Source organism: Salmo salar, chromosome ssa27 (assembly GCF_905237065.1).
Source record: "Salmo salar chromosome ssa27, Ssal_v3.1, whole genome shotgun sequence".
Taxonomy (NCBI): domain Eukaryota; kingdom Metazoa; phylum Chordata; class Actinopteri; order Salmoniformes; family Salmonidae; genus Salmo; species Salmo salar.
In genome coordinates this window covers 29,360,001-29,387,763 of record NC_059468.1, presented here as the reverse complement: position 1 = coordinate 29,387,763, position 27,763 = coordinate 29,360,001, and the positions used below count along the sequence as shown (strand labels likewise).

Genomic DNA, 27,763 nt, shown 5'->3' with positions numbered 1-27,763 from the left:
CGTAACAGAATGTGGAAAAATTCAAGGGCTCTAAATACTTTCCAAATGCACTGTATATAAAGAATGATAGTAAAAGGCTTTGGAGCACCTTAAATGACATTTTGGGGAAAAATGCAAACTTGGCTCATTCATCACAAAATGCACTGATATTGCCAACGACTTTAATGTTTTTTTATTGGCAAGAATAGCAAACTTAGGCATGACAACAACAAATTCTGGACCTACACATCCATGCATAACTGACCAAATTATGAAAGACAAGCATTGTAATTTTGATTTCTGTAAAATGAGTGTGGAAGAGAAGAAAAAAGTATTGTTGTCTATCAACAATTACAAGCCACCTGGGTCTGACAACTTGGATGGAAAATTACTAAGGACCATAGCGGACGATATTGCCAATATAATTTACCATCTCTTCAATCTATGCCTACATGAAAGTGTGTGCCCTCAGGCCTGGAGGGAAGCAAAAATCATTTCGCTACCCAAGAATAGCAAAGCACCCTATACTGGCTCAAACAGCTGACCAATCAGCCTGTTACCAACCTTTAGTAAACTTTTGGAGAAAAATATTGTTTGACCAGATACAATTCTATTTCACAGTAAACAACTTAACAGATTTTTAGCATGCTTATAGGAAAGGGCATTCAACATGTACGGAAATTGATAATAAAACGATTGTGGGAGCTGTTTTGTTAGATTCCAGTGCAGCTTTAATCGATCATAATCTGCTGCTGCAATAACGTATGTGTTATGGTTTTACATCCCCTGCTATAATGTGGATTGAGAGTTACCTGTCAAACAGAACACAGAAGGTGTTCTTTAATGGAAGCCTCTGCAACATAATCCAGGTATAGTCAGGCATTCCCCAGGGCAGCTGTCTAGGCCCCTTAATTTTTTACATTTTTTACTTATGACCTGCCACTGACTCTGAGTAAAGCCTGTGTGTCTATGTATGCTGATGACTCAACACTATACACATCAGCTACCACAGCAAGCAGAATAACTGCAACACTTATCAAAGAGCTGCAGTCAGTTTCAGAATGGGTGGCAAATAATAAATGAGTCCTAAATATTTCAAAACTAAAATCATTGTATTTGGGACAAATCATTCACTAAATGCTGAACCTCAACTAAATCTTGTAATGAATAATGTGGACATTCAGCAAGTTGAGGAGACTAAACTGCTTGGGGTAACCCTGGATTGTAAACTGTCATGGTCAAAACATATTGACGCAACAGTAGCTAAGATGAGGAGAGGTCTGTCCATAATAAAGCGCTGCCCTGCCTTCTTAACAGCACTATCAACAAGGCAGAACCTAATTTTATCGCGCCTGGACTACTGGTCCAGTCTTGTGGTCATATGAGCTAACATTAACATTAATAATATGCATGTCAATCTCTCTTGGCTCAAAATAGAGGACAGATTGACTTTATCACTAATTGTATTTGTGAGAAGTATTCACATGTTGAATGTGCCAAGCTGTCTGTTTAATTACTAGCACACAGCTCAGACATCCACGCATGTCCCACAAGACATGCCACCAGAGGTCTCTTCACAGTCCAGAACAGACTATGGGAGGTGCACAGTACTACATAGAGCCATGGCTACATGGAACTCTATTCCACATCAAGAAAGTCATGCAAGCAGTAAAATCAGATAGAAAAAAACCAGAGAAAAATATGCCTTATGGAACAGCAGAGGCTGCGAAGAGACACTCACACAGGCACAGACACATGTGTTGTAGATTTGTGTCTGTGTTGTAAAATCTGTTGTGAATGTATTGTAATGTTTTAAAATAGTTTTACTGCTTATATTATTCTGGACCTCAGGAAGAGTAGCTACTGCCTTGACAGCAGCTAATGGGGATCCATAAAAAATACAAATACTATCATACCTCATTCAAAGGCACTTAAATCTTTTGTCTTAAACATTCACCCTCTGAATGGTGCACATAACAATCCATGTCTCAATTGTCTCAAGGCTTACGGTCTTCCCAGTGGCTCAGTTGGTAGAGCATGGTGTTTGCAACGCCAGCATGGTGTGTGCAACGCCAGGGTTGTGGGTATGATTCCCACGGGGGAAAAAATATATAAAATAAAAAAAAATGCATGAAATGAAATGTATGAATTCACTACTGTAAGTCGCTCTGGATAAGAGCGTCTGCTAAATGACTAAAATGTAATGTAAAAATGCTTAAAAATCATTATCTAACCTGTCTCCTCCCCTTCATCTACACTGATTGAAGTGAATTTAACAAGTGATAAGGGAGCATAGCTTTCACCTGGATTCACCTAGTCAGTCAATGTCAGGTTATTAACCTGTTGAGGGTAGGGGGCAGTATTTGCACGGCCGGATAAAAAAATGTACCCGATTTAATCTGGTTATTACTACTGCCCAGAAACTAGAATATGCATATAATTATTGGCTTTGGATAGAAAACACCCCAAAGTTTCTAAAACTGTTTGAATGGTGTCTGTGAGTATAACAGAATTCATATGGCAGGCAAAAACCTGAGAAGATTCTGTACAGGAAGTGCCCTCTCTGACCATTCCTTGGGCTTCTTGACTCTTTTTATTGAAAACTTAGGATCTTTGCTGTAACGTGACACTTCCTACGGCTCCCATAGGCTCTCAGAACCCGGGAAAAAGCTGAATGATGTCGAGGCAGCCCCTGGCTGAAAAACATTAGCGCCTTTGGTAAGTGGTCTATCAGAGGACAATGAGACTGAGGCGCGTGCACGAGGCGACCCCATGTTTTTATTTTGTCTCTCTTTGAACGTAAACACGGTTTCCCGGTCGGAATATTATCGCTTTTTTACGAGAAAAATGGCATAAAAATTGATTTTAAACAGCGGTTGACATGCTTCGAAGTACGGTAATGGAATATTTAGAAATGTTTTGTCACGAAATGCGTCGGGCGCGTCACCCTTCTTTACAGTTCGGATAGTGTCTTGAACGCACGAACAAAACAGAGGATATTTGAACATAACTATGGATTATTTTGAACCAAACCAACATTTGTTATTGAAGTAGAAGTCCTGGGAGTGCATTCTGACGAAGAACAGCAAAGGTAATAACATTTTTCTTATAGTAAATCTGACTTTGGTGAGGGCTAAACTTGGTGGGTGTCTAAATAGCTAGCCCTGTGATGCCGGGCTATCTACTCAGAATATTGCAAAATGTGCTTTCACCGAAAAGCTATTTTAAAATCGGACATAGCGAGTGCATACAGGAGTTCTGTATCTATAATTCTTTAAATAATTGTTATGTTTTTTGTGAACGTTTATCGGGAGTAATTTAGTAAATTCACCGGAAGTTTGCGGGGGGTATGCTAGTTCTGAACGTCACATGCTAATGTAAAAAGCTGTTTTTTGATATAAATATGAACTTGATTTAACAAAACATGCATGTATTGTATAACATAATGTCCTAGGATTGTCATCTGATGAAGATAATCAAAGGTTAGTGCTGCATTTAGCTGTGGTTTGGGTTTATGTGACATTATATGCTAGCTTGAAAAATGGGTGTCTGATTATTTCTGGCTGGGTACTCTGCTGACATAATCTAATGTTTTGCTTTCGCTGTAAAGCCTTTTTGAAATCGGACAGTGTGGTTAGATTAACGAGAGTCTTGTCTTTAAAATGGTGTAAAATAGTCATATGTTTGAGAAATTGAAGTAATAGCATTTCTAAGGTATTTGAATATCGCGCCACGGGATTACACTGGCTGTTGCGTAGGTGGGACGATTTCATCCCACCGACCCTAGAGAGGTTAACCTGTTGGGGCTAGGGGGCAGTATTTGCACGGCCGGATAAAAAACATACCTGATTTAATCTGGTTACTACTCCTGCCCAGTAACTAGAATATGCATATAATTAGTAGATTTGGATAGAAAACACTCGAAAGTTTCTAAAACTGTTTGAATGGTGTCTGTGAGTATAACATAACTCATATGGCAGGCAAAAACCTGAGAAGATTCCATGCAGGAAGTGGAAATCTGATTTGTGGAATCACCTTCAACACTTTGCCTATGAAACACACCGTAAGTTAGGATTCATTTAGCACTTCCTAAGGCTTCCACTAGATGGCAACAGTCTTTACAAAGTGATTTGAGTCTTCTCCGGTAAAAACTGACCGAACGAGAGGCCTGGAAAGTTGGTAATAGAGGGAGGGCCATTACGAGAGTACCGTTCCGAAACGTTTAGTAAGACAAAGCAATTGTCCGCCTTGAATATTATTGAAGCTCTGATTGAAAAAGGCCCTAAAGATTTATGTTATACAACGTTTGACATGTTTGAACGAAAGTAAATATATATTTTTTGCACATTCGTGACGACAAGTCCCGCGCGCCTCGTACATTTTGAGTAGCCTTCGGAACGTGCTAACAAGAAGGAGCTATTGGGACATAAATTATTAACTTTTTCAAACAAAACTACATTTGTTGTGGACCTGGGATGCCTGGAAGTCCCTTCTGATGAAGATAATCAAAGGTAAGTGTCACGCTTGTCGTTGGAAATGGAGGACCAAAACGCAGCAGGTAAGTGCAGGCTCATCTTGACGTTTATTTATTTTCAAAAATGAATGCCAAAATAACAAACCACGAGAATGAACGAACAACCAACAGTCTGGCAAAGCATAGGCTCAACACAGAACAATCACCCACAAATAACAATCACAAACACACCCTCATATATGGGACTCTCAATCAAAGGCAGATAGACAACACCTGCCTTCAACTGAGAGTCCCAACCCCAATTAACCAAACATAGAAACAGACATACTAGACAAAATCATAGAATACCTGAAAACCAAACAGTGCTCAAAAACCCCGGAATACTTAAACCAAATGCCCCTTCAACAAAACACACCACCCCGAACCACATAAAACGAATACCCTCTGCCATGTCCTGACCAAACTACAATACCAATTAACCTTATACTGGTCAGGACGTGACAGTACCCCCCCCCCCCCCTTAAAGGTGCTAACCCCGGAAGCACCTTAACAAAAATAACCCCAAGCAACACCAAAAAAAAATCCCCCCTTACTAAAGGGAGGGAAGGGTGGGTGGCTGCCGTCAACGACGGCACTGTGCTACACCCCCCCTCCCCAACCCACCTATCTCTGGAGTGGCTCCGGCTCAGGCCGTTCCAGGCTGTCGGGGCAGTCTGGCAACTCGGGACAGTCGGGGCAGTCTGGCAACTCGGGACAGTCGGGGCAGTCTGGCAACTCTGGGCAGTCTGGGCAGTCTGGCAACTCTGGGCAGTCTGGCAACTCGGGGCAGTCTGGCCACTGCGGCAGTTCAGGGCAGTCTGGCCACTCCGGCAGTTCAGGGCAGTCTGGCCACTCCGGCAGTTCAGCGCAGTCTGGCCACTCCGGCAGTTCAGCGCAGTCTGGCCACTCCGGCAGTTCAGCGCAGTCTGGCCACTCCGGCAGTTCAGCGCAGTCTGACCTCTTTGGCGACTGTTGACTGGCGGGCAGCTCCGGCGACTGTTGACTGGCGGGCAGCTCCGACGACTGTTGACTGGCGGGCAGCTCCGACGACGACTGTTGACTGGCGGGCAGCTCCGACGACGACTGTTGACTGGCGGGCAACTCCGACGACGACTGTTGACTGGCGGGCAACTCCGACGACGACTGTTGACTGGCGGGCAACTCCGACGACGACTGTTGACTGGCGGGCAACTCCGACGACGACTGTTGACTGGCGGGCAACTCCGACGACGACTGTTGACTGGCGGGCAACTCCGACGACGACTGTTGACTGGCGGGCAACTCCGACGACGACTGTTGACTGGCGGGCAACTCCGACGACGACTGTTGACTGGCGGGCAACTCCGACGACGACTGTTGACTGGCGGGCAACTCCGACGACGACTGTTGACTGGCGGGCAGCTCCGACGACGACTGTTGACTGGCGGGCAGCTCCGACGACGACTGTTGACTGGCGGGCAGCTCCGGTGACGACTGTTGACTGGCGGGCAGCTCCGGTGACGACTGTTGACTGGCGGGCAGCTCCGGTGACTGTTGACTGGCGTGGCTGGGTTTACGCACTTGAAGGCTAGTGCGGGGAGCGAGAACAGGACGAGTCAGACTGGGTTGACGCACTTCCGGGTCCGCACGAGAGACAGGAGCAGGAAACCCAGGGCTATGGAGGCGCACAGTCGGTCTTGATCTTACCTCCTGCACAACCCGTCTTGGCTGGATGGAACTAGTAGCCCTGTACGAGCGGGGTGCTGGTACAGGGCAGACTGGGCTGTGCAGGGGCCTGATGGTAGCCGTGCGTAGAGCGGGAGTTGGGTAGCCTGGTCCTCGGAGGCGTACCGGCGACCAGATGCGCTGCGCAGGCATCCTCCTACCAGGCTGGATGCCCGCTCTAGCATGGCACCTGCGAGGGGCTGGAACAACGCGCACCGGACTGTGCGTGCGTATGGGTGAGATGTTTCGCTGAGGAGCGCACTATGGCGCTCTCCACCCCATACGCTCCTCCATATAACCACGGGTAGCTGGCTTCCGGCTCTTCCTATGCCTAGCCAAACTACCCGTGTGCCCCCCCAAAAAATGTTTTATTGGGGGTGCCTCTCGTGCTTCATCCTCAGCGCGTCCATGGCCTCGTACCTCCGCCTCTCTGCCTTGGCTGCCTCAATTTCCCACTGCGGGCGGCGATAATCCCCAGCCTGGTGCCAAGGTCCGGCCCCGTCCAGAATTTCCTCCCAGGTCCACTTCTCCCGCCAGTCCAACTCGAATTCCCTCTGCTCCTTCCACTGCTGCTTGGTCCTTGAGTGGTGGGTGATTCTGTCACACTTATCTTCGTCTTCTGACGATATTGCGAAATCGTCGTCGGAAAAGGTAGACCAATACGCAGCAGGTAAGTGCAGGCTCATCTTGACGTTTATTTATTTTCAAAATTAATGCCAAAATAACAAACCACGAGCATGAACGAACAACCAACAGTCTGGCAAAGCATAGGCTCAACACAGAACAATCACCCACAAATAACAAACCCTCATATATGGGACTCTCAATCAAAGGCAGATAGACAACACCTGCCTTCAACTGAGAGTCCCAACCCCAATTAACCAAACATAGAAACAGACATACTAGACAAAATCATAGAATACCTGAAAACCAAACAGTGCTCAAAAACCCCGGAATACTTAAACCAAATGCCCCTTCAACAAAACACACCACCCCGAACCACATAAAACGAATACCCTCTGCCACGTCCTGACCAAACTACAATACCAATTAACCTTATACTGGTCAGGACGTGACAGTAAGTGAATATTTACAATAGTATATTTGATTTTAGATGACTCCAAGATGGCGCTAACCTGTATCGCCTAGCCTATTTTTCTGAGCATAGCACCTCGTTTATTGCAAAGTGTGATTTCCCAGTAAAGTTATTTTTAAATCTGGCAATGCGGTTGCATTCACGAGATGTTAATCTATAATTCTTTGAATGACAATATTATATTTGACCAATGTTTTCGAATAGTAATTTTGTAAATTGTAGCGCTGATCACCGGAAGCATTTGAGGGAAAATATTTTCTGAACGTCATGCGCCGATGTAAAAGGCTGTTTTTATATATAAATACGAACTTTATCGAACAAAAAATGCATGTATTGTGTAACATGATGTCCTAGGAGTGTCATCTGATGAAGATTGTCAAAGGTTAGTGCTGCATTTAGCTGTGTTTTGGGTATTTTTGATGCATGCTAGTTGCTTTGAAAATGGCAGTGTGATTATTTTTGGCAGGGTACTCTCCTAACATAATCTAATGTTTTGCTTTTGCTGTAAAGCCTTTTTGAAATCGGACAACGTGGTTCGATTCAGGAGAGGTGTATCTATAAAATGGTGTAAAATAGTCATATGTTTGAGAAATTGAAGTTATAGCATTTATGAGGTATTTGTATTTCGCGTGACGCGATTCCACTGGCTGTTGACTAGGGTGGGACGCAAACGTCCCAGGTTCCCAGATAGGTTTTTAAATAATGGTAGACTAATCCACCATTCTTTCCGCTGCAGGATGGTGGAAGGAGGCTAAAGTAATGGGCCTGTGTGTTAGAAACATCCAGGATGATTTCTGGTCGCAATCCATCCCTGATACCAGGTACCTGAGAACCAAAACTAATCCTAGGTCAGCTCCTATCTATAACGTGAGTGTTGAAACAATCAGCAGGTCCCTGAGACCTCCACCAGACACTTAAGAATGGTAATTGGATATACCTCTCTCACTAACGTGGGATCAGCATTAGAATTACATAATTGAGATACAGCACATTAATCCTGCATGACACTGAGGCTCAGTTAATTGGAAAAACAGCATCAGCTTCTCATGGCCCCATCAATACTGACCCAGAATCAGTTTGGAGACGTCAGGGAGAGGTAATTGAGAATAGAGCCTGGCTCATCGATACTGACTAGGGATCAGCCCTAGAGGCCTCATTATGTGTTGGACATTACATGTTCGGGGGCCTGGGGCCCGGCGACTAGTCATTACTGTGGGACTACGCTACTCTGTCAATCAAAACCCCAGAAACAAATAAAAACAGGACATGTTTTTCCCCAGTCACATTAAATTCCTTCCCCGTGCATGAATATTTTATAGTGTAATGAGTGTCTCATTAGAAATCAGTTGAATCAATAAAATAATCAACACAGCCATTAAAACTGCATAGCGAGATGCTGGTTGGGAAGCTAATAAACTCCCTTTTTCAGGACCCTGTCTTTCAAAGATAATTCGTAAAAATCCAAATAACTTCACAGATCTTCCTTTTAAAGGGTTTAAACACTGTTTCCCATGCTTGTGCAATGAACCATAAACAATTAATGAACACGCACCTGTGGAACGGTCGTTAAGACACTAATAGCTTACAGACGGTAGGCAATTAAGGTCACAGTTATGAAAACTTAGGACACTAAAGAGGCCTTTATACTGACTCTGAAAAACGCCAAAAGAAAGATGCCCAGTGTCACAGACCTCGTAGTGAAGAGACCAAGGCGCAGCGTGTTGAGTGCTCATCCTTTTATTTTAAATGGAAGCACTTCACAAAGAAAAAAACTAACGACAGCCAAACAGTTCTGTCAGGTATACAAACATACTAAACAGAAAGCAACCACCCACAAAACCCAAAGGAAAACAGCCTGCCTAAGTATGTCTTCCAATCAGAGACAACGAAAGACACTTGCCTCTGATTGGAAACCATATTCGGCCAAACATGGAAAACGAAACATAGAAATAGAAAACTAGAACAAATTCCCCTAGCACAAAAAAACCCCAAAAATAACAAAACAACCTCCCTGCCATGCCCTGACCATTCTACTATGGCAAATGACCCTTTTCACTGGTCAGGATGTGACAGTACCATCCCCCCCCTCCCCGAAGGTGCAGGCCCCGACTGCACCCCAAACAAAACCCACAAAAACAACCCCAAACCTAAAGGGAGGGAAGGGAGGGTGGCCACCGTCTACGACGGTTCCTGTGCTACACCCTAAGCCCTTCTGCCAATCCTCCAGCTACGGAGGTGGCTCTGGCTCCGGGCGTAGCCCCCATTCTGCACTGCCGACCACCGCCGGAGGCTCTGGGCTGCAGACCGTCACTGAAGGCTCTGGGCTGCAGACCGTCGCTGAAGACTCTGGGCTGCAGACCGTCGCTGAAGACTCTGGGCTGCAGACCGTCGCTGAAGGCTCCGGGCTGAGGAGCGTCGCTGGAGGCTCCAGGCTGAGGAGCGTCGCTGGAGGCTCCGGGCTGAGGAGCATCGCTGCAGGCTCCGTGCCATGGATCATCACTACTGGTTCCGCACCTTGGATCATCACTGGAGGCTTTGTGCCATGGATCATCCCTACAGGCTCCGGGCCATGGATCATCACTGGAGGCTTCGTGCCATGGATCATCCCTACAGGCTCCGGGCCATGGATCATCACTGGAGGCTTTGTGCCATGGATCATCCCTGGAGGCTTCCTACGGGGAGCTGGAACCGGTCTCACAAGACTGGGGAGACGCACAGGAGACTGGGTGCGCAGAGCAGGCACAAGGCACACTGGGCAGTGGAGGCACACCGGAGGTCTGGAGCTCAGGGCTGGCACACCCCGTCCTGGCTGGATGGTCACTGTAGCCCGGCACGGGCGGAGCGCTGGCACAGGGCGAACTGGGCTGTGCTGGGGAAGGAGGGCTGCCATGCGTAGGGCAGGCGCAGGATAAACTGGGCCGAGGAGACGCACTGGAGGCCAGATGCGTTGAACCGGTGCACTTCTTCCTCGCTGCCGGCCAACTCTCGCATGGCAACGCTGCGGAGCCCGTACCGACCGCACCGGACTGTGCGTGCGGATGGGCGAGATAGTGCGCATCATACTGTAATGTATTTCTCGCCCCTCTGCACGCCCGCTCTGCAGTGCCCTTTCCGGCAGTACAATTTCCCAGAATCTCGCGTCGAACTCAACGCTTGACTCCTTAACTGGCTCCGGTTTGCTACACGCATCTCTCCTATACGCCCGGGAAGTTAGGTCAGGGCTCCCCCTGACCTAGCCAAACTACCCGTATGCCCCCCCCCAAACATTTTTGGGGGCTGCCTCTCAGCCTCCTCTTGCCGTTCCAGCCGTTCCTCCCAGTAACGCCGTTCCGCTTCACTGCCTCTATCTCCTCCGGCGGGTGGCGATACTCTCCCGGCCTTGTCCACGGTCCTGCCCCATCCAGGATTTCTTCCCAGGTCCATAACTCCAAGCCATAGTGCTCAGTCCTGCTCCTCCTCCCATGCTGCTTGGTCTTCTTATGGTATGTGGTTCTGTCACAGACGTGGAAAACATGGAAAACGAAACATAGAAATAGAAAACTAGAACAAATTCCCCTAGAAAAAACTAAACAAAACAACCCCCCTGCTACGCCCTGACCATTCTACTATGGCAAGTGACCCTTTTCACTGGTCAGGACGTGACACCCAGGGTCCCTGCTCATCTGTGTGAATGTGCCTTAGGCATGCTGCAAGGAGGCATGAGGACTGCAGATGTGGCCAGGGCAATAAATTGTAATGTCCGTGCTGTGAGACACCTAAGACAGCACTACAGGGAGGTGGGATGGACAGCTGATCATCGTCACAGTGGCATATCACGTGTAACAACACCTGCACAGGATCGGTACATCCGAACATCACACCTGCGGGACAGGTGCAGGATGGCAACAACAACTGCCAGAGTTACACAAGGAATGCACAATCCCTCTATCAGTGCTCAGACTGTCCGCAATAGGCTGAGAGAGGCTGGACTGAGGGCTTGTAGGCCTGTTGTAAGGCAGGTCCTCACCAGACATCACCGGCAACAACGTCACCTGTGGGCACAAACCCACCATCGCTGGACCAGACAGGACTGGCAAAAAGTGCTCTTCACTGGCGAGTCGTGGTTTTGTCTCACCAGGGGTGATGGTCGGATTTGCGTTACACCGAGGCCTGTACTCTGGAGCGTGATCGATTTGGAGGTGGAGGGTCCGTCATGCTCTGGGACGGTGTGTCACAGCATCATTGGACTGAGCTTTTTGTCATTGCAGGCAATCTCAACACTGTGCGTTACAGGGAAGACATCCTCCTCCCTCATGTAGTACCCTTCCTGCAGGCTCATCCTGACATGACCCTCCAGCATGACAATGCCACCAGCCATACTGCTCGTTCTGTGCGTGATTTCCTGCAAGACATGAATGTCAGTGTTCTGCCATGGCCAGTGAAGAGCCCAGATCTCAATCCCATTGAGCACGTCTGGGACTTGTTGGATCGAAGGGTGAGGGCTAGGGCCATTCACCCCAGAAATGTCTGGGAACTTGCAGGTGCCTTGGTGGAAGAGTGGGGTAACATCTCACAGCAAGAACTGGCAAATCTGGTGCAGTCCATGAGGAGGAGATGCACTGCAGTACTTAATGCAACTGGTGGCCACACCAGATACTGACTGTTACTTTTGATTTTGACCCCCCCCCCTTTGTTCAGGGACACATTATGCTATTTCTGTTAGTCACATGGCTGTGGAACTTGTTCAGTTTATGTCTCAGTTGTTGAATCTTATGTTCATACAAATATTTACACATGTTAAGTTTGCTGAAAATAAAAGCAGTTGATAGTGAGAGGATGTTTCTTTTTTTGTTGAGTTCAGATGATAGCCCAAAACAACCACACAATAGCCATGATATGCTGCCATGACCAGCTGACACTATTAACCAAAAACGCCCTCTCACCAAATGTCAGCACCATCCCTGAACCCCTCCAGACAGAACAAGCTGCTCACCAATGTCCGTCTCGTCCATTGATGTTCATGGTCTCTAGCCAGGTAAATGATCCCGTCCCTGAACCCCTCCAGACAGAACTTGCTGCTTACCCTGCGATGCCACCCCTGGTCGATTCTCAGACATGCTCACCCCTCACTCTTCCACCTCTCTTCCTGACCCCTACTTTCCCCATCTCTGACGCCCCCCCTTCACCCCCCGTAAGACAGAACAAACAGCTCACTGATGCAATACCCACCCAAATCCCTGATCCCCTCTCAGACAAAACTACTCGCTCCCACCACTCACCGATGTCCCAGGAGTAGGTGTTTGCCTCCATCTCCTTCTTGCCGATGACGTACCAGATGCAGGCCATCCAGTGGGCCAGCAGGGCGAACATGGACATGAGCAGGGTGAGCACCACAGTGCTGTGCTGGGAGTACCGGTCCATCTTCTGGAGCAGACGCAGCAGCCGGAGCAGACGCACTGTCTTCAACAGGTGGACTACTGATACCTGGGTGGGGAATGAATGACAGGTGTGGTTCTATTACAGTGACAGCAGAGGAGGTACAGAGGGGAGCTAGTGGCAAGTGTCTTCATCCTCTTCATCATCATCATAACCTATTCAACCAAACAACACACATTCTTGCTCATCCTACTCCTCCTCCTCATCATGACCAAAACCACCAACATAGCTAAACACATCATCACCATCACCACCATCATTATCATCATCACCATCCCCTTTATCATTATCATCACCATCATTATCATCATCACATCACCTTTATCATTATCATCACCATCATTATCATCATCACCATCACCACCATCATTATCATCACCATCACCTTTATCATTACCATCACCATCATCATCATTATCATCATCATCACCACCATCATTATCATCATCACCATCACATTTATCATTATCATCACCATCATTATCATCATCACCATCACCACCACCATCATTATCATCATCACCATCACCTTTATCATTATCATCACCTTTATCATTATCATCATCACCATCACCGCCATCATTATCAGCATCACCATCATCACCATAATTATCATCACCATCATCATCAGCATCACCACCATCATTATCATCATCATCACCATTACCACCATCATTATCATTATCACCACCATCATTATCATCAGCATCACCACCCTCATTATCATCATCATCACCACCATCATTATCATCACCACCATCATTATCATCATCATCACCACATCATTATTATCATCATCGCCACCATAATTATCAACACCATCATCATCAGCATCACCACCATCATTATCATCATCATCACCATTACCACCATCATCATCACCACCATCATTTTCATTATCACCACCATCATTATCATCAGCATCACCACCCTCATTATCATCATCATCATCACCACCATCATTATCATCACCACCATCATTAACATCATTACCATCATCATCCCCACCATCATTATCATCATCACCATCATCATCATCATCATCATCACCACCATCATTCTCATCATCATCATCACCACCATCATTATCAACATCACCATCACCATCATCATCCCCATCACCACCATCATTATCATCACCATCACCACCATCATTATCATCACCATCATCATCACTATATGTTAGAGTAGATCAGCAATATTAAATTCTTTAGAATGAGACCAACTGCATCATTAAAGCTCATGGTCATCATCACTCTTATAATCTTCAACAGGAATATAGTTCTCCTCCATGCTTTGATTAAATACAGTGCTGCATATTCTCACACTTCTTTAATTTCTTTGATATTTGAGTGCTTGGTGCTGAAGGCAATGTGAGAGAGAACGAGCTCAGAGAGTGATTTCCTGTCAACAGGAATGCATGAACACTGTGGATGCGATCTAAAGGGCACAGTATTGCCTGTAGGTCCTACAGGCCCTGGTCAAATGTAGTGCACAATATCGGAAATATGGTGCCATTTGGGATACACTGCATCAGGGTTCCCCAACTGGCAGACCGCAGGCCGAATTTGGCCCATGGGTGATTTTATAGGAGCCTCCAAGGTTTTCTGACCAAAAAATTCAAAATTAAGAAACACCAGCAAATCAGCTCCAAGTGATTTTCATTTTAGAACTCTATCACAAAGTATTCCCACACATAATAAAGAGATATATAAATATTTTATTTTATTTTTATTTTACCTTTATTTAAATAGGCAAGTCAGTTAAGAACAAATTCTTATTTTCAATGACAGCCTAGGAACAGTGGGTTAACTGCCTGACCTCATGCCTGATCTCATCCCCTCAGTAGAGGATGCCTGGTTATTTTTTTTAAATGCCTTCCTCACCATCTTAAATTAGCATGCCCCATTCAAGAAATTTAGAACCAGGAACATATATAGCCCTTGGTTCTCTCCAGACCTGACTGCCCTTAACCAACACAAAAACTTCCTGTGGCGTTCTGCATTAGCATCGAACAGCCCCCGTGATATGCAACTTTTCAGGGAAGTTCGAAACCAATATACCCAGGCAGTTAGAAAAGCCAAGGCTAGCTTTTTCAAGCAGAAATTTGCTTCCTGCAACACAAACTCAAAAAAGTTCTGGGACACTGTAAAGTCCTTGGAGAAAAAGAGCACATCCTCCCAGCTGCCCACTGCACTGAGGATAGGAAACTCTGTCACCACCGATATATCCACTATAATTGAGAATTTCAATAAGCATTTTTCTACGACTGGCCATGCTTTCCACCTGGCTACCCCTACCCCGGTCAACAGCACTGCACCCCCCACAGCAACTCGCCCAAGCCTTCCCCATTTGTCCTTCTCCCAAATCCAGTCAGCTGATGTTCTGAAAGAGCTGCAAAATCTGGACCCCTACAAATCAGCCGGGCTAGACAATCTGGACCCTTTCTTTCTAAAATGATCTGCCGAAATTGTTGCAACCCCTATTACTAGCCTGTTCAACCTCTCTTTCGTGTCGTTTGAGATTCCCAAAGATTGGAAAGCAGCTGCGGTCATCCCCCTCTTCAAAGGGGGGGACACTCTTGACCCAAACTGCTACAGACCTATATCTATCCTACCCTGCCTCTCTAAAGTCTTCGAAAGCCAAGTCAACAAACAGATTACCGACCATTTCGAATCCCACCGCACCTTCTCCGCTATGCAATCTGGTTTCAGAGCTGGTCATGGGTGCACCTCAGCCACGCTCAAGGTCCTAAACGATATCTTAACTGCCATCGATAAGAAACAATACTGTGCAGCCGTATTCATTGACCTGGCCAAGGCTTTCGACTCTGTCAATCACCACATCCTCATTGGCAGAGTCAACAGCCTTGGTTTCTCAAATGATTGCCTCGCCTGGTTCACCAACTACTTCTCTGATAGAGTTCAGTGTGTCAAATCGGAGGGCCTGTTGTCCGGGCCTCTGGCAGTCTCCATGGGGGTGCCACAGGGTTCAATTCTTGGGCCGACTCTTTTCTCTGTATTCATCAATGATGTCGCTCTTGCTGCTGGTGAGTCTCTGATCCACCTCTACGCAGACGACACCATTCTGTATACTTCTGGCCCTTCTTTGGACACTGTGTTAACTACCCTCCAGACGCGCTTCAATGCCATACAACTCTCCTTCGTGGCCTCCAACTGCTCTTAAATACAAGTAAAACTAAATGCATGCTCTTCAACCAATCGCTGCCTGCACCTGCCCGCCCATCCAGCATCACTACTCTGGACGGTTCTGACTTAGAATATGTGGACAACTACAAATACCTAGGTGTCTGGTTAGACTGTAAACTCTCCTTCCAGACTCACATCAAACATCTCCAATCCAAAGTTAAATCTAGAATTGGCTTCCTATTTCGCAACAAAGCATCTTTCACTCATGCTGCCAAACATACCCTCGTAAAACTGACCATCTTACCGATCCTCAACTTCAGCGATGTCATTTACAAAATAGCCTCCAATACCCTACTCAATAAATTGGATGCAGTCTATCACAGTGCCATCCGTTTTGTCACCAAAGCCCCATATACTACCCACCACTGCGACCTGTACACTCTCGTTGGCTGGCCCTCGCTTCATACTCGTCGCCAAACCCACTGGCTCCAGGTCATCTACAAGACCCTGCTAGGTCTAAAGTTCCCCCTTATCTCAGCTCACTTGTCACCATAGCAGCACCCACCTGTAGCACTCGCTCCAGCAGGTATATCTCTCTGGTCACCCCCAAAGCCAATTCCTCCTTCGACCGGCTTTCCTTCCAGTTCTCTGCTGCCAATGACTGGAACGAACTACAAAAATCTCTAAAACTGGAAACACTTATCTCCCTCACTAGCTTTAAGCACCAGCTGTCAGAGCAGCTCACAGATTACTGCACCTGTACATAGCCCATCTATAATTTAGCCCAAACAACTACCTCTTCCCCTACTATATTTGTTTATTTATTTATTTTGCTCCTTTGCACCCCATTATTTATATTTCTACTTTGCACTTTCTTCCACTGCAAATCTACCATTCCAGTGTTTTACTTGCTATATTGTATTTACTTCGCCACCATGGCCTTTTTTGCCTTTACCTCCCTTATCTCACCTCATTTGCTCACTTTGTATATAGACTTATTTTTCTACTATATTATTGCCTGTATGTTTGTTTTACTCCATGTGTAACTCTGTGTTGTTGTATGTGTCAAACTTTGTATGTGTCAAACATTTAAAAAAGTGTCATAAATCAATTTAATATACACCATCACAATGAATCCATTATTTATTTTAGTCAGGTCTAAAGAAACATTCTGATTAGAAGAACATGTATTTCAGAACACCATAATATGAGTTGGCATACTGCAGTTCTATGTTTTCTGGCTATGCTCCATGCCATAGGCTGTAGGCGTGTTCATTTAGCTGACAAGATATGCTTATAAGTCCAATTACATTATTTATTTTTTATGATTTTATAGTAAGAAGAATATAATTGAACTTATCCATATAAAATATAAATAATATAAGTGTGCATACGAAGTGGCTATGTTGAGAGTAGAAGTAAACATTAGAAACAGGTCCTATATGCTAGATGTAGAGTTATTCTATGTTGAGAGTAGAAGTAAACATTAGAAACAGGTCCTATATGCTAGATGTAGAGTTATTCTATGTTGAGAGTAGAAGTAAACATTAGAAACAGGTCCTATATGGTAGATGTAGAATTATTCTATGTTGAGAGTAGAAGTAAACATTAGAAACAGGTCCTATATGGTAGATGTAGAATTATTCTATGTTGAGAGTAGAAGTAAACATTCCTATATGCTAGATGTAGAGTTATTCTATGTTGAGAGTAGAAGTAAACATTAGAAACAGGTCCTATATGCTAGATGTAGAGTTATTCTATGTTGAGAGTAGAAGTAAACATTCCTATATGCTAGATGTAGAGTTATTCTATGTTGAGAGTAGAAGTAAACATTAGAAACAGGTCCTATATGCTAGATGTAGAGTTATTCTATGTTGAGAGTAGAAGTAAACATTAGAAACATTCCTATATGCTAGATGTAGAGTTATTCTATGTTGAGAGTAGAAGTAAACATTAGAAACAGGTCCTATATGCTAGATGTAGAGTTATTCTATGTTGAGAGTAGAAGTAAACATTAGAAACAGGTCCTATATGCTAGATGTAGAGTTATTCTATGTTGAGAGTAGAAGTAAACATTAGAAACAGGTCCTATATGCTAGATGTAGAGTTATTCTATGTTGAGAGTAGAAGTAAACATTAGAAACAGGTCCTATATGCTAGATGTAGAGTTATTCTATGTTGAGAGTAGAAGTAAACATTAGAAACAGGTCCTATATGCTAGATGTAGAGTTATTCTATGTTGAGAGTAGAAGTAAACATTCCTATATGCTAGATGTAGAGTTATTCTATGTTGAGAGTAGAAGTAAACATTAGAAACAGGTCCTATATGCTAGATGTAGAGTTATTCTATGTTGAGAGTAGAAGTAAACATTAGAAACATTCCTATATGCTAGATGTAGAGTTATTCTATGTTGAGAGTAGAAGTAAACATTAGAAACAGGTCCTATATGCTAGATGTAGAGTTATTCTATGTTGAGAGTAGAAGTAAACATTAGAAACATTCCTATATGCTAGATGTAGAGTTATTCTATGTTGAGAGTAGAAGTAAACATTAGAAACAGGTCCTATATGCTAGATGTAGAGTTATTCTATGTTGAGAGTAGAAGTAAACATTAGAAACAGGTCCTATATGCTAGATGTAGAGTTATTCTATGTTGAGAGTAGAAGTAAACATTAGAAACAGGTCCTATATGCTAGATGTAGAGTTATTCTATGTTGAGAGTAGAAGTAAACATTAGAAACAGGTCCTATATGCTAGATGTAGAGTTATTCTATGTTGAGAGTAGAAGTAAACATTAGAAACAGGTCCTATATGCTAGATGTAGAGTTATTCTATGTTGAGAGTAGAAGTAAACATTCCTATATGCTAGATGTAGAGTTATTCTATGTTGAGAGTAGAAGTAAACATTAGAAACAGGTCCTATATGCTAGATGTAGAGTTATTCTATGTTGAGAGTAGAAGTAAACATTAGAAACATTCCTATATGCTAGATGTAGAGTTATTCTATGTTGAGAGTAGAAGTAAACATTAGAAACAGGTCCTATATGCTAGATGTAGAGTTATTCTATGTTGAGAGTAGAAGTAAACATTAGAAACAGGTCCTATATGCTAGATGTAGAGTTATTCTATGTTGAGAGTAGAAGTAAACATTAGAAACAGGTCCTATATGCTAGATGTAGAGTTATTCTATGTTGAGAGTAGAAGTAAACATTAGAAACAGGTCCTATATGCTAGATGTAGAGTTATTCTATGTTGAGAGTAGAAGTAAACATTAGAAACAGGTCCTATATGCTAGATGTAGAGTTATTCTATGTTGAGAGTAGAAGTAAACATTAGAAACAGGTCCTATATGCTAGATGTAGAGTTATTCTATGTTGAGAGTAGAAGTAAACATTCCTATATGCTAGATGTAGAGTTATTCTATGTTGAGAGTAGAAGTAAACATTAGAAACAGGTCCTATATGCTAGATGTAGAGTTATTCTATGTTGAGAGTAGAAGTAAACATTAGAAACAGGTCCTATATGCTAGATGTAGAGTTATTTGGCAACTTTATTTTGGCTGCATGGTGCGACTATAGGCTATTGATGATTTGAGAAAGTAGCAATAAAAGCTTGCGCTCTGTTCCTCGCCTCAGTCTGCACAGCTGTTCTCTCAAGTGATCTTATTTTCACCCATCAGACTATTCTCAATTGAATCTTGTCTTTACTAATATGTAAGATAAGTTTAGATTTAGAATGGAACATTATCAAATGGGCAGGAGCAGGGGGAAAATACATTTCATCTGTATGCACTTGAATAGCGAATGGAGGCTGCTCGCTTTCGAACCGGTCCGTTTTGTATGCTACTTTGGGTTTATAGCGGAGCATGTGCTTATAGCAAATTTGAATTTACAAAAATGTACAATTTACAATTTACAATTTAAAAAAAAAAAAAAACAATGACGTTTTCGTCTTTTGAGCTTCTTGTCATGAAATCTATGCAGCCTACTCACTCACTTTTTATAGCTACTGTTTACAGGCCTCCTGGGCCATATGCAGTGTTCCTCACTGAGTTCCCTGAATTCCTATCGGATCTTGTAGTCATAGCAGATAATATTCTAATTTTTGGTGACTTTAACATTCACATGGAAAAGTCCACAGACCCACTCCAAAAGGCTTTCGGAGCCATCATCGACTCAGTGGGTTTTGTCCAACATGTCTCTGGACCTACTCACTGCCACAGTCATACTCTGGACCTAGTTTTGTCCCATGGAATAAATGTTGTGGATCTTAATGTTTTTCCTCATAATCCTGGACTATCGGACCACCATTTTATTACGTTTGCAATCGCAACAAATAATCTGCTCAGACCCCAACCAAGGAGCATTAAAAGTCGTGCTATAAATTCTCAGACAACCCAAAGACTCCTTGATGCCCTTCCAGACTGCCTCTGCCTACCCAAGGACGTCAGAGGACAAAAATCAGTTAACCACCTAACCGAGGAACTCAATTTAACCTTGCGCAATACCCTAGATGCAGTTGCACCCCTAAAAACTAAAAACATCTGTCATAAGAAACTAGCTCCCTGGTATACAGAAAATACACGAGCTCTGAAGCAAGCTTCCAGAAAATTGGAACGGAAATGGCGCCACACCAAACTGGAAGTCTTCCGACTAGCTTGGAAAGACAGTACCGTGCAGTATCGAAGAGCCCTCACTGCTGCTCGATCATCCTATTTTTCCAACTTAATTGAGGAAAATAAGAACAATCCGAAATTTCTTTTTGATACTGTCGCAAAGCTAACTAAAAAGCAGCCTTCGCAAATGGAGGATGGCTTTCACTTCAGCAGTAATAAATGTATGAACTTATTTGAGGAAAAGATCATGATCATTAGAAAGCAAATTACAGACTCCTCTTTAAATCTGGGTATTCCTCCAAAGCTCCATTGTCCTGAGTCTACACAACTCTGCCAGGACCTAGGATCAAGGGAGATACTAAAGTGTTTTAGTACTATATCTCTTGACACAATGATGAAAATAATCATGGCCTCCAAACCCTCAAGCTGCATACTGGACCCTATTCCAACTAAACTACTGAAAGAGTTGCTTCCTGTGCTTGGCCCTCCTATGTTGAACATAATAAACGGCTCTCTATCCACCGGATGTGTGCCAAGCTCACTAAAAGTGGCAGTAATAAAGCCTCTCTTGAAAAAGCCGAATCTTGATCCAGAAATTATAAAAAACTATCGGCCTATATCGAATCTTCCATTCCTCTCAAAAATTTTAGAAAAAGCTGTTGCACAGCAACTCACTGCCTTCCTGAAGACAAACAATGTATACGAAACGCTTCAGTCTGGTTTTAGACCCCATCATAGCACTTAGACTGCACTTGTGAAGGGCTAAAATACCTTTTAATGACGTCAGACCGAGGCTCTGCATCTGTCCTCGTGCTCCTAGATCTTAGTGCCGCTTTTGATACCATCGATCACCACATTCTTTTGGAGAGATTGGAAACCCAAATTGCTCTACATGGACAAGTTCTGGCCTGGTTTAGATCTTATCTGTCGGAAAGATATCAGTTTGTCTCTGTGAATGGTTTGTCCTCTGACAAATCAATTGTAAATTTCGGTGTTCCTCAAGGTTCCGTTTTAGGACCACTATTGTTTTCACTATATATTTTACCTCTTGGGGATGTCATTCGAAAACATAATGTTAAATTTCACTGCTATGCGGACGACACACAGCTGTACATTTCAATGAAACATGGTGAAGCCCCAAAATTGCCCTCGCTAGAAGCCTGTGTTTCAGACATAAAGAAGTGGATGGCTGCAAACTTTCTACTTTTAAACTCGGACAAAACAGAGATGCTTGTTCTAGGTCCCAAGAAACAAAGAGATCTTCTGTTGAATCTGACAATTAATCTGGATGGTTGTACAGTCGTCTCAAATAAAACTGTGAAGGACCTCGGCGTTACTCTGGACCCTGATCTCTCTTTTTAAGAACATATCAAGACTGTTTCAAGGACAGCTTTATTCCATCTACGTAACATTGCAAAAATCGGAAACTTTCTGTCCAAAAATGACGCAGAAAAATTAATCCATGCTTTTGTTACTTCTAGGCTGGACTACTGCAATGCTCTACTTTCCGGCTACCCGGATAAAGCACTAAACAAACTTCAGTTAGTGCTAAATACGGCTGCTAGAATCCTGACTAGAACCAAAAAATTTTATCATATTACTCCAGTGCTAGCCTCTCTACACTGGCTTGATGTTAAGGCAAGGGCTGATTTCAAGGTTTTACTGCTAACCTACAAAGCATTACATGGGCTTGCTCCTACCTATCTTTCCGATTTGGTCCTGCCGTACATACCTACACGTACGCTACGGTCACAAGACGCAGGCCTCCTAATTGTCCCTAGAATTTCTAAGCAAACGGCTGGAGGTAGGGCTTTCTCCTATAGAGCTCCATTTTTATGGAATGGTCTGCCTACCAATGTGAGAGACGCAGACTCAGTCTCAACCTTTAAGTCTTTACTGAAGACTTATCTCTTCAATAGGTCCTATGATTAAGTATAGTCTGGCCCAGGAGTGTGAAGGTGAACGGAAAGGCTGGAGCAACGAACCGCCCTTGCTGTCTCTGCCTTGCCGGTTCCCCTCTTTCCACTGGGATTCTGTGCCTCTAACCCTTTTACAGGGGCTAAGTCACTGGCTTACTGGTGTTCTTCCATGCCGTCCATGGGAGGGGTGCGTCACTTGAGTGGGTTGAGTCACTGACGTGGTCTTCCTGTCTGGGTTGGCGCCCCCCCTTGGGTTGTGCCATGGCGGAGATCGTTCTGGGCTATACTCGGCCTTGTCTTAGGACGGTAAGTTGGTGGTTGGAGACATCCCTCTAGTGGTGTGGGGGCTGTGCTTTGGCAAAGTGGGTGGGGTTATATCCTGCCTGTTTGGCCCTGTCCGGGGGTATCATCGGATGGGGCCACAGTGTCTTCTGATCCCTCCTGTCTCAGCCTCCAGTATTTATGCTGCAGTAGTTTATGTGTCGGGGGCTAGGGTCAGTCTGTTACATCTGGAGTATTTCTCTTGTCTTATCCGGTGTCCTGTGTGAATTTAAATATGCTCTCTCTAATTCTCTCTTTCTCTCTTTCTGTCTTTCTCTCGGAGGACCTGAGCCCTAGGACCATGCCTCAGGACTACCTGGTATGATGACTCCTTGCTGTCCCCAGTCCACCTGGCCGTGCTGCTGCTCCAGTTTCAACTGTTCTGCCTGCGGCTATGGAACCCTGACCTGTTCACCGGACGTGCTTGTTGCACCCTCGACAACTACTATGATTATTATTATTTGACCATGCTGGTCATTTATGAACATTTTAACATCTTGACCATGTTCTGTTATAATATCCACCCTGCACAGCCAGAAGAGGACTGGCCACCCCTCATAGCCTGGTTCCTCTCTAGGTTTCTTCCTAGGTTTTTGGCCTTTCTAGGGAGTTTTTCCTAGGGAGTTTTTCCTAGCCACCGTGCTTCTTTCACATGCTTTGCTTGCTGTTTGGGGTTTTAGGCTGGGTTTCTGTACAGCACTTTGAGATATCAGCTGATGTACGAAGGGCTATATAAATAAATTTGATTTGATTTGATTTGATTTTGCTTAATATGAGCAGCTGAGAAATAAATATGACAGGGGTTCAAACTGTAGAAACCAGTTCCTACATTTGAATAGAAAAATGTATTTTATCAAACAAAACTATGTTACATTTTATCTCTGGGACCCTCAGGATGACAAATGAGAACAAGATGACTGAATATAAGTACATTATTTACCTTGTATCAAACCAGCTTCTGTGATAAACATTTTTTGTTGCTGTGCACTCTCCTCAAATAATAGCATGGTATTTTTTCACTAATAGCTACTGTAAATTGGACGGTGCAGTTAGATTAACAAGAATGTAAGCTTTCTGCCCATGTCTATGTCCTGGGAAATATACTTCTTACTTACAACGTCTTGCTAATGACATTAGCACACGTTAGCCCAACCGTCCCACGGTCCCGTAGAGGTCAAATCAGTTTTGTTGTGTGTAATATGCGGTTGGCTATATGCGGCACAAACATAATTTTTATTAAGTTTTTTACCATGCATATGCATAAGCTCGAATTTGCATATGGGAGTTTTTAATTAATCATGAATCATTGTCAATTTCATTGTGTTAGGCTTTGAAACAACATCCACAACAACCACATTTTACACTGTTTCAACCTGCTGCTGAACTTCTTTCTTCATATTGATCATCACAGTGAGGTAATAGGCCTACTGTTCTGATGATAAGTGTTTGATGTGATTTGATGTGATAGCATTTGCATTGATGTCAGAGTGATTAAAGGAACAATAGATCAATGGTCAGGACGTGATACCATTAGCGACCTGATGGAGGGGACAATAGAGCCCTGAGTACCAGGCCATTAGGACCTGATGGAGGGACAATAGAGCCCTGAGTACCAGGCCATTAGGACCTGATGGAGGGACACTAGAGCCCTGAGTACCAGGCCATTAGGACCTGATGGAGGGACAATAGAGCCCTGAGTACCAGGCCATTCGAACCTGATGGAGGGACAATAGAGCCCTGAGTACCAGGCCATTATGACCAGATGGAGGGACAATGGAGCCCTGAGAACCAGGCCATTATAACCAGATGGAGGGACAATGGAGCCCTGAGAACCAGGCCATTAGGACCTGATGGAGAGGCAATAGAACCCTGAGTACCAGGCCATTAGGACCTGATGGAGGGACAATAGAGCCCTGAGTACCAGGCCATTAGTGACCTGATGGAGCGACAATAGAGCCCTGAGTACCAGGCCATTAGGACCTGATGGAGGGACAATAGAGCCCTGAGTACCAGGCCATTAGGACCTGATGGAGGGACAATAGAGCCCTGAGTACCAGACCATTAGGACCTGACGACCTGATGGAGGGACAATAGAGCCCTGAGTACCAGACCATTAGCGACCTGATGGAGGGACAATAGAGGCCTGAGTACCAGGCCATTAGCGACCTGATGGAGGGGACAATAGAGCCCTGAGTACCAGGCCATTAGCGACCTGATGGAGGGGACAATAGAGCCCTGAGTACCAGGCCATTAGCGACCTGATGGAGGGACAATAGAGCCCTGAGTACCAGGCCATTAGTGACCTGATGGAGCGACAATAGAGCCCTGAGTACCAGGCCATTAGGACCTGATGGAGGGACAATAGAGCCCTGAGTACCAGACCATTAGGACCTGATGGAGGGACAATAGAGCCCTGAGTACCAGACCATTAGGACCTGACGACCTGATGGAGGGACAATAGAACCCTGAGTACCAGGCCATTAAGACCTGATGGAGGGACAATAGAATCCTGAGTACCAGGCCATTAGGACCTGATGGAGGGACAATAGAGCCCTGAGTACCAGACCATTAGGACCTGATGGTAGTTAGTGAGTTGGGTACTACCAAAGTATGTCCAGAGCGCATGAAAGGATATTTCTGCGACTTAACGGTCACGTGGAATTTTACTGCGGTCATGACTGTGTGGAGGTAATAAGCTCACTGCAACAGCCCTAATCATACACTTCACCACAGGTGGGCTGTCGGTGTGTGATGAAAGTATTTTGTGTGTTTGTGTGCGCGTGTGCATTTGTGTGTGTAGAAAATCTTTATCTACTTACATACGCTTACACCTTTTTCTCCCTCTTTTTCTTTCGGTCTTTCTCTCTCTCTCTCTCTCACACACACACTAATACACAAACACACCAATAAACCCCTTATAGCAGCATCCCAGACAGACTCCTGAACGTCACCCAGCAGAATCTGCTCCCCAGGCCACCACGCACACACGCACGCACGCACGCGCACACACACACACACACACACACACACACACACACACACACACACACACACACACCAAGATAGTGCGCCAGTAATTGTTTAGAAAGGTAACCAAACAGAGAGTAGGCAGGTGCAACAAAGGGAGAAGGATGAGGGGGGAAATAGTGATGAAGGGAAAAGAGGGTGGTTTAATAAAACAGATACCCTGGGTTATCAGTGGATCTCTACCCCATGTATCACTCCCCTACAGAGAGAGAGAGAGAGAGAGAGAGAGACAGACAGACAGACAGACAGACAGACAGACAGACAGACAGACAGACAGACAGACAGACAGACAGACAGACAGACAGACAGACAGACAGACAGACAGACAGAGACAGAGACAGAGAGAGAGAGAGAGAGAGAGAGAGAGAGAGAGAGAGATAAGACAGGATAATAACATCTGCATAGTAAGCAGTAACTTACTTATTATTACTATTGTTGTTATTACAATTATTATTGTTGTTTATCATTCCAAATAGTAGTGGTATGGGTGGTGATGGTAATGATAACAGTTTAGTAATGGTGGTGGTAGTAGTAGTAGTAGTAGTGGTATGGGTGGTGATAACAGTGTAGTAATGGTGGTAGTAGTAGTAGTAGTAGTGGTATGGGTGGTGATGGTAATGATAACAGTTTAGTAATGGTGGTGGTAGTAGTAGTAGTAGTAGTGGTATGGGTGGTATTGGTAATGATAACAGTTTAGTAATGGTGGTGGTAGTAGTAGTAGTGGTATGGGTGGTGATGGTAATGATAGCAGTTTAGTAATGGTGGTGGTAGTAGTAGTAGTAGTAGTAGTGGTATGGGTGGTATTGGTAATGATAACAGTTTAGTAATGGTGGTGGTAGTAGTAGTAGTAGTAGTAGTAGTAGTGGTATGGGTGGTGATGGTAATGATAGCAGTTTAGTAATGGTGGTGGTAGTAGTAGTAGTAGTAGTAGTGGTATGGGTGGTATTGGTAATGATAACAGTTTAGTAATGGTGGTGGTAGTAGTAGTAGTAGTAGTAGTAGTGGTGGTATGGGTGGTGATAACAGTGTAGTAATGGTGGTAGTAGTAGTAGTAGTAGTGGTATGGGTGGTGATGGTAATGATAACAGTTTAGTAATGGTGGTGGTAGTAGTAGTAGTAGTAGTAGTAGTGGTATGGGTGGTGATGGTAATGATAACAGTTTAGTAATGGTGGTGGTAGTAGCAGTAGTAGTAGTAGTAGTGGTATGGGTGGTGATGGTAATGATAACAGTTTAGTAATGGTGGTGGTAGTAGTAGTAGTAGTAGTAGTGGTATGGGTGGTGATGGTAATGATAACAGTTTAGTAATGGTGGTGGTAGTAGTAGTAGTAGTAGTAGTAGTGGTATGGGTGGTGATGGTAATGATAACAGTTTAGTAATGGTGGTAGTAGTAGTAGTAGTAGTAGTAGTAGTGGTGGTATGGGTGGTGATAACAGTGTAGTAATGGTGGTAGTAGTAGTAGTAGTAGTGGTATGGGTGGTGATGGTAATGATAACAGTTTAGTAATGGTGGTGGTAGTAGTAGTAGTAGTAGTAGTAGTGGTGGTATGGGTGGTGATAACAGTGTAGTAATGGTGGTAGTAGTAGTAGTAGTAGTGGTATGGGTGGTGATGGTAATGATAACAGTTTAGTAATGGTGGTGGTAGTAGTAGTAGTAGTAGTAGTAGTAGTGGTATGGGTGGTGATGGTAATGATAACAGTTTAGTAATGGTGGTGGTAGTAGTAGTAGTAGTAGTAGTAGTAGTAGTAGTAGTAGTAGTATAGGTGGTGATGGTAATGATAACAGTTTAGTAATGGTGGTAGTAGTAGTAGTAGTAGTAGTGGTTTGGGTGGTAATGGTAATGATAACAGTTTAGTAATGGTGGTAGTAGTAGTAGTAGTAGTAGTGGTATGGGTGGTAATGGTAATGATAACAGTTTAGTAATGGTGGTGGTAGTAGTAGTAGTAGTAGTAGTAGTAGTAGTATAGGTGGTGATGGTAATGATAACAGTTTAGTAATGGTGGTGGTAGTAGTAGTAGTAGTAGTA

At 44.2% G+C, this 27,763-nt stretch overlaps 1 protein-coding gene across 1 annotated transcript in view; it reads right to left on the bottom strand.

Annotated features, from left to right (window-relative positions):
• Positions 1 to 27,763, bottom strand: part of kcnh8 (potassium voltage-gated channel, subfamily H (eag-related), member 8) — a 76,877-nt gene that overhangs the window by 30,068 nt on the left and 19,046 nt on the right. The window contains exon 5 of the mRNA XM_045709610.1: positions 12,551 to 12,755. Within this exon, the coding sequence (XP_045565566.1) occupies positions 12,551 to 12,755 (205 nt within the window). The remainder of the gene's footprint in view (positions 1 to 12,550; positions 12,756 to 27,763) is intronic.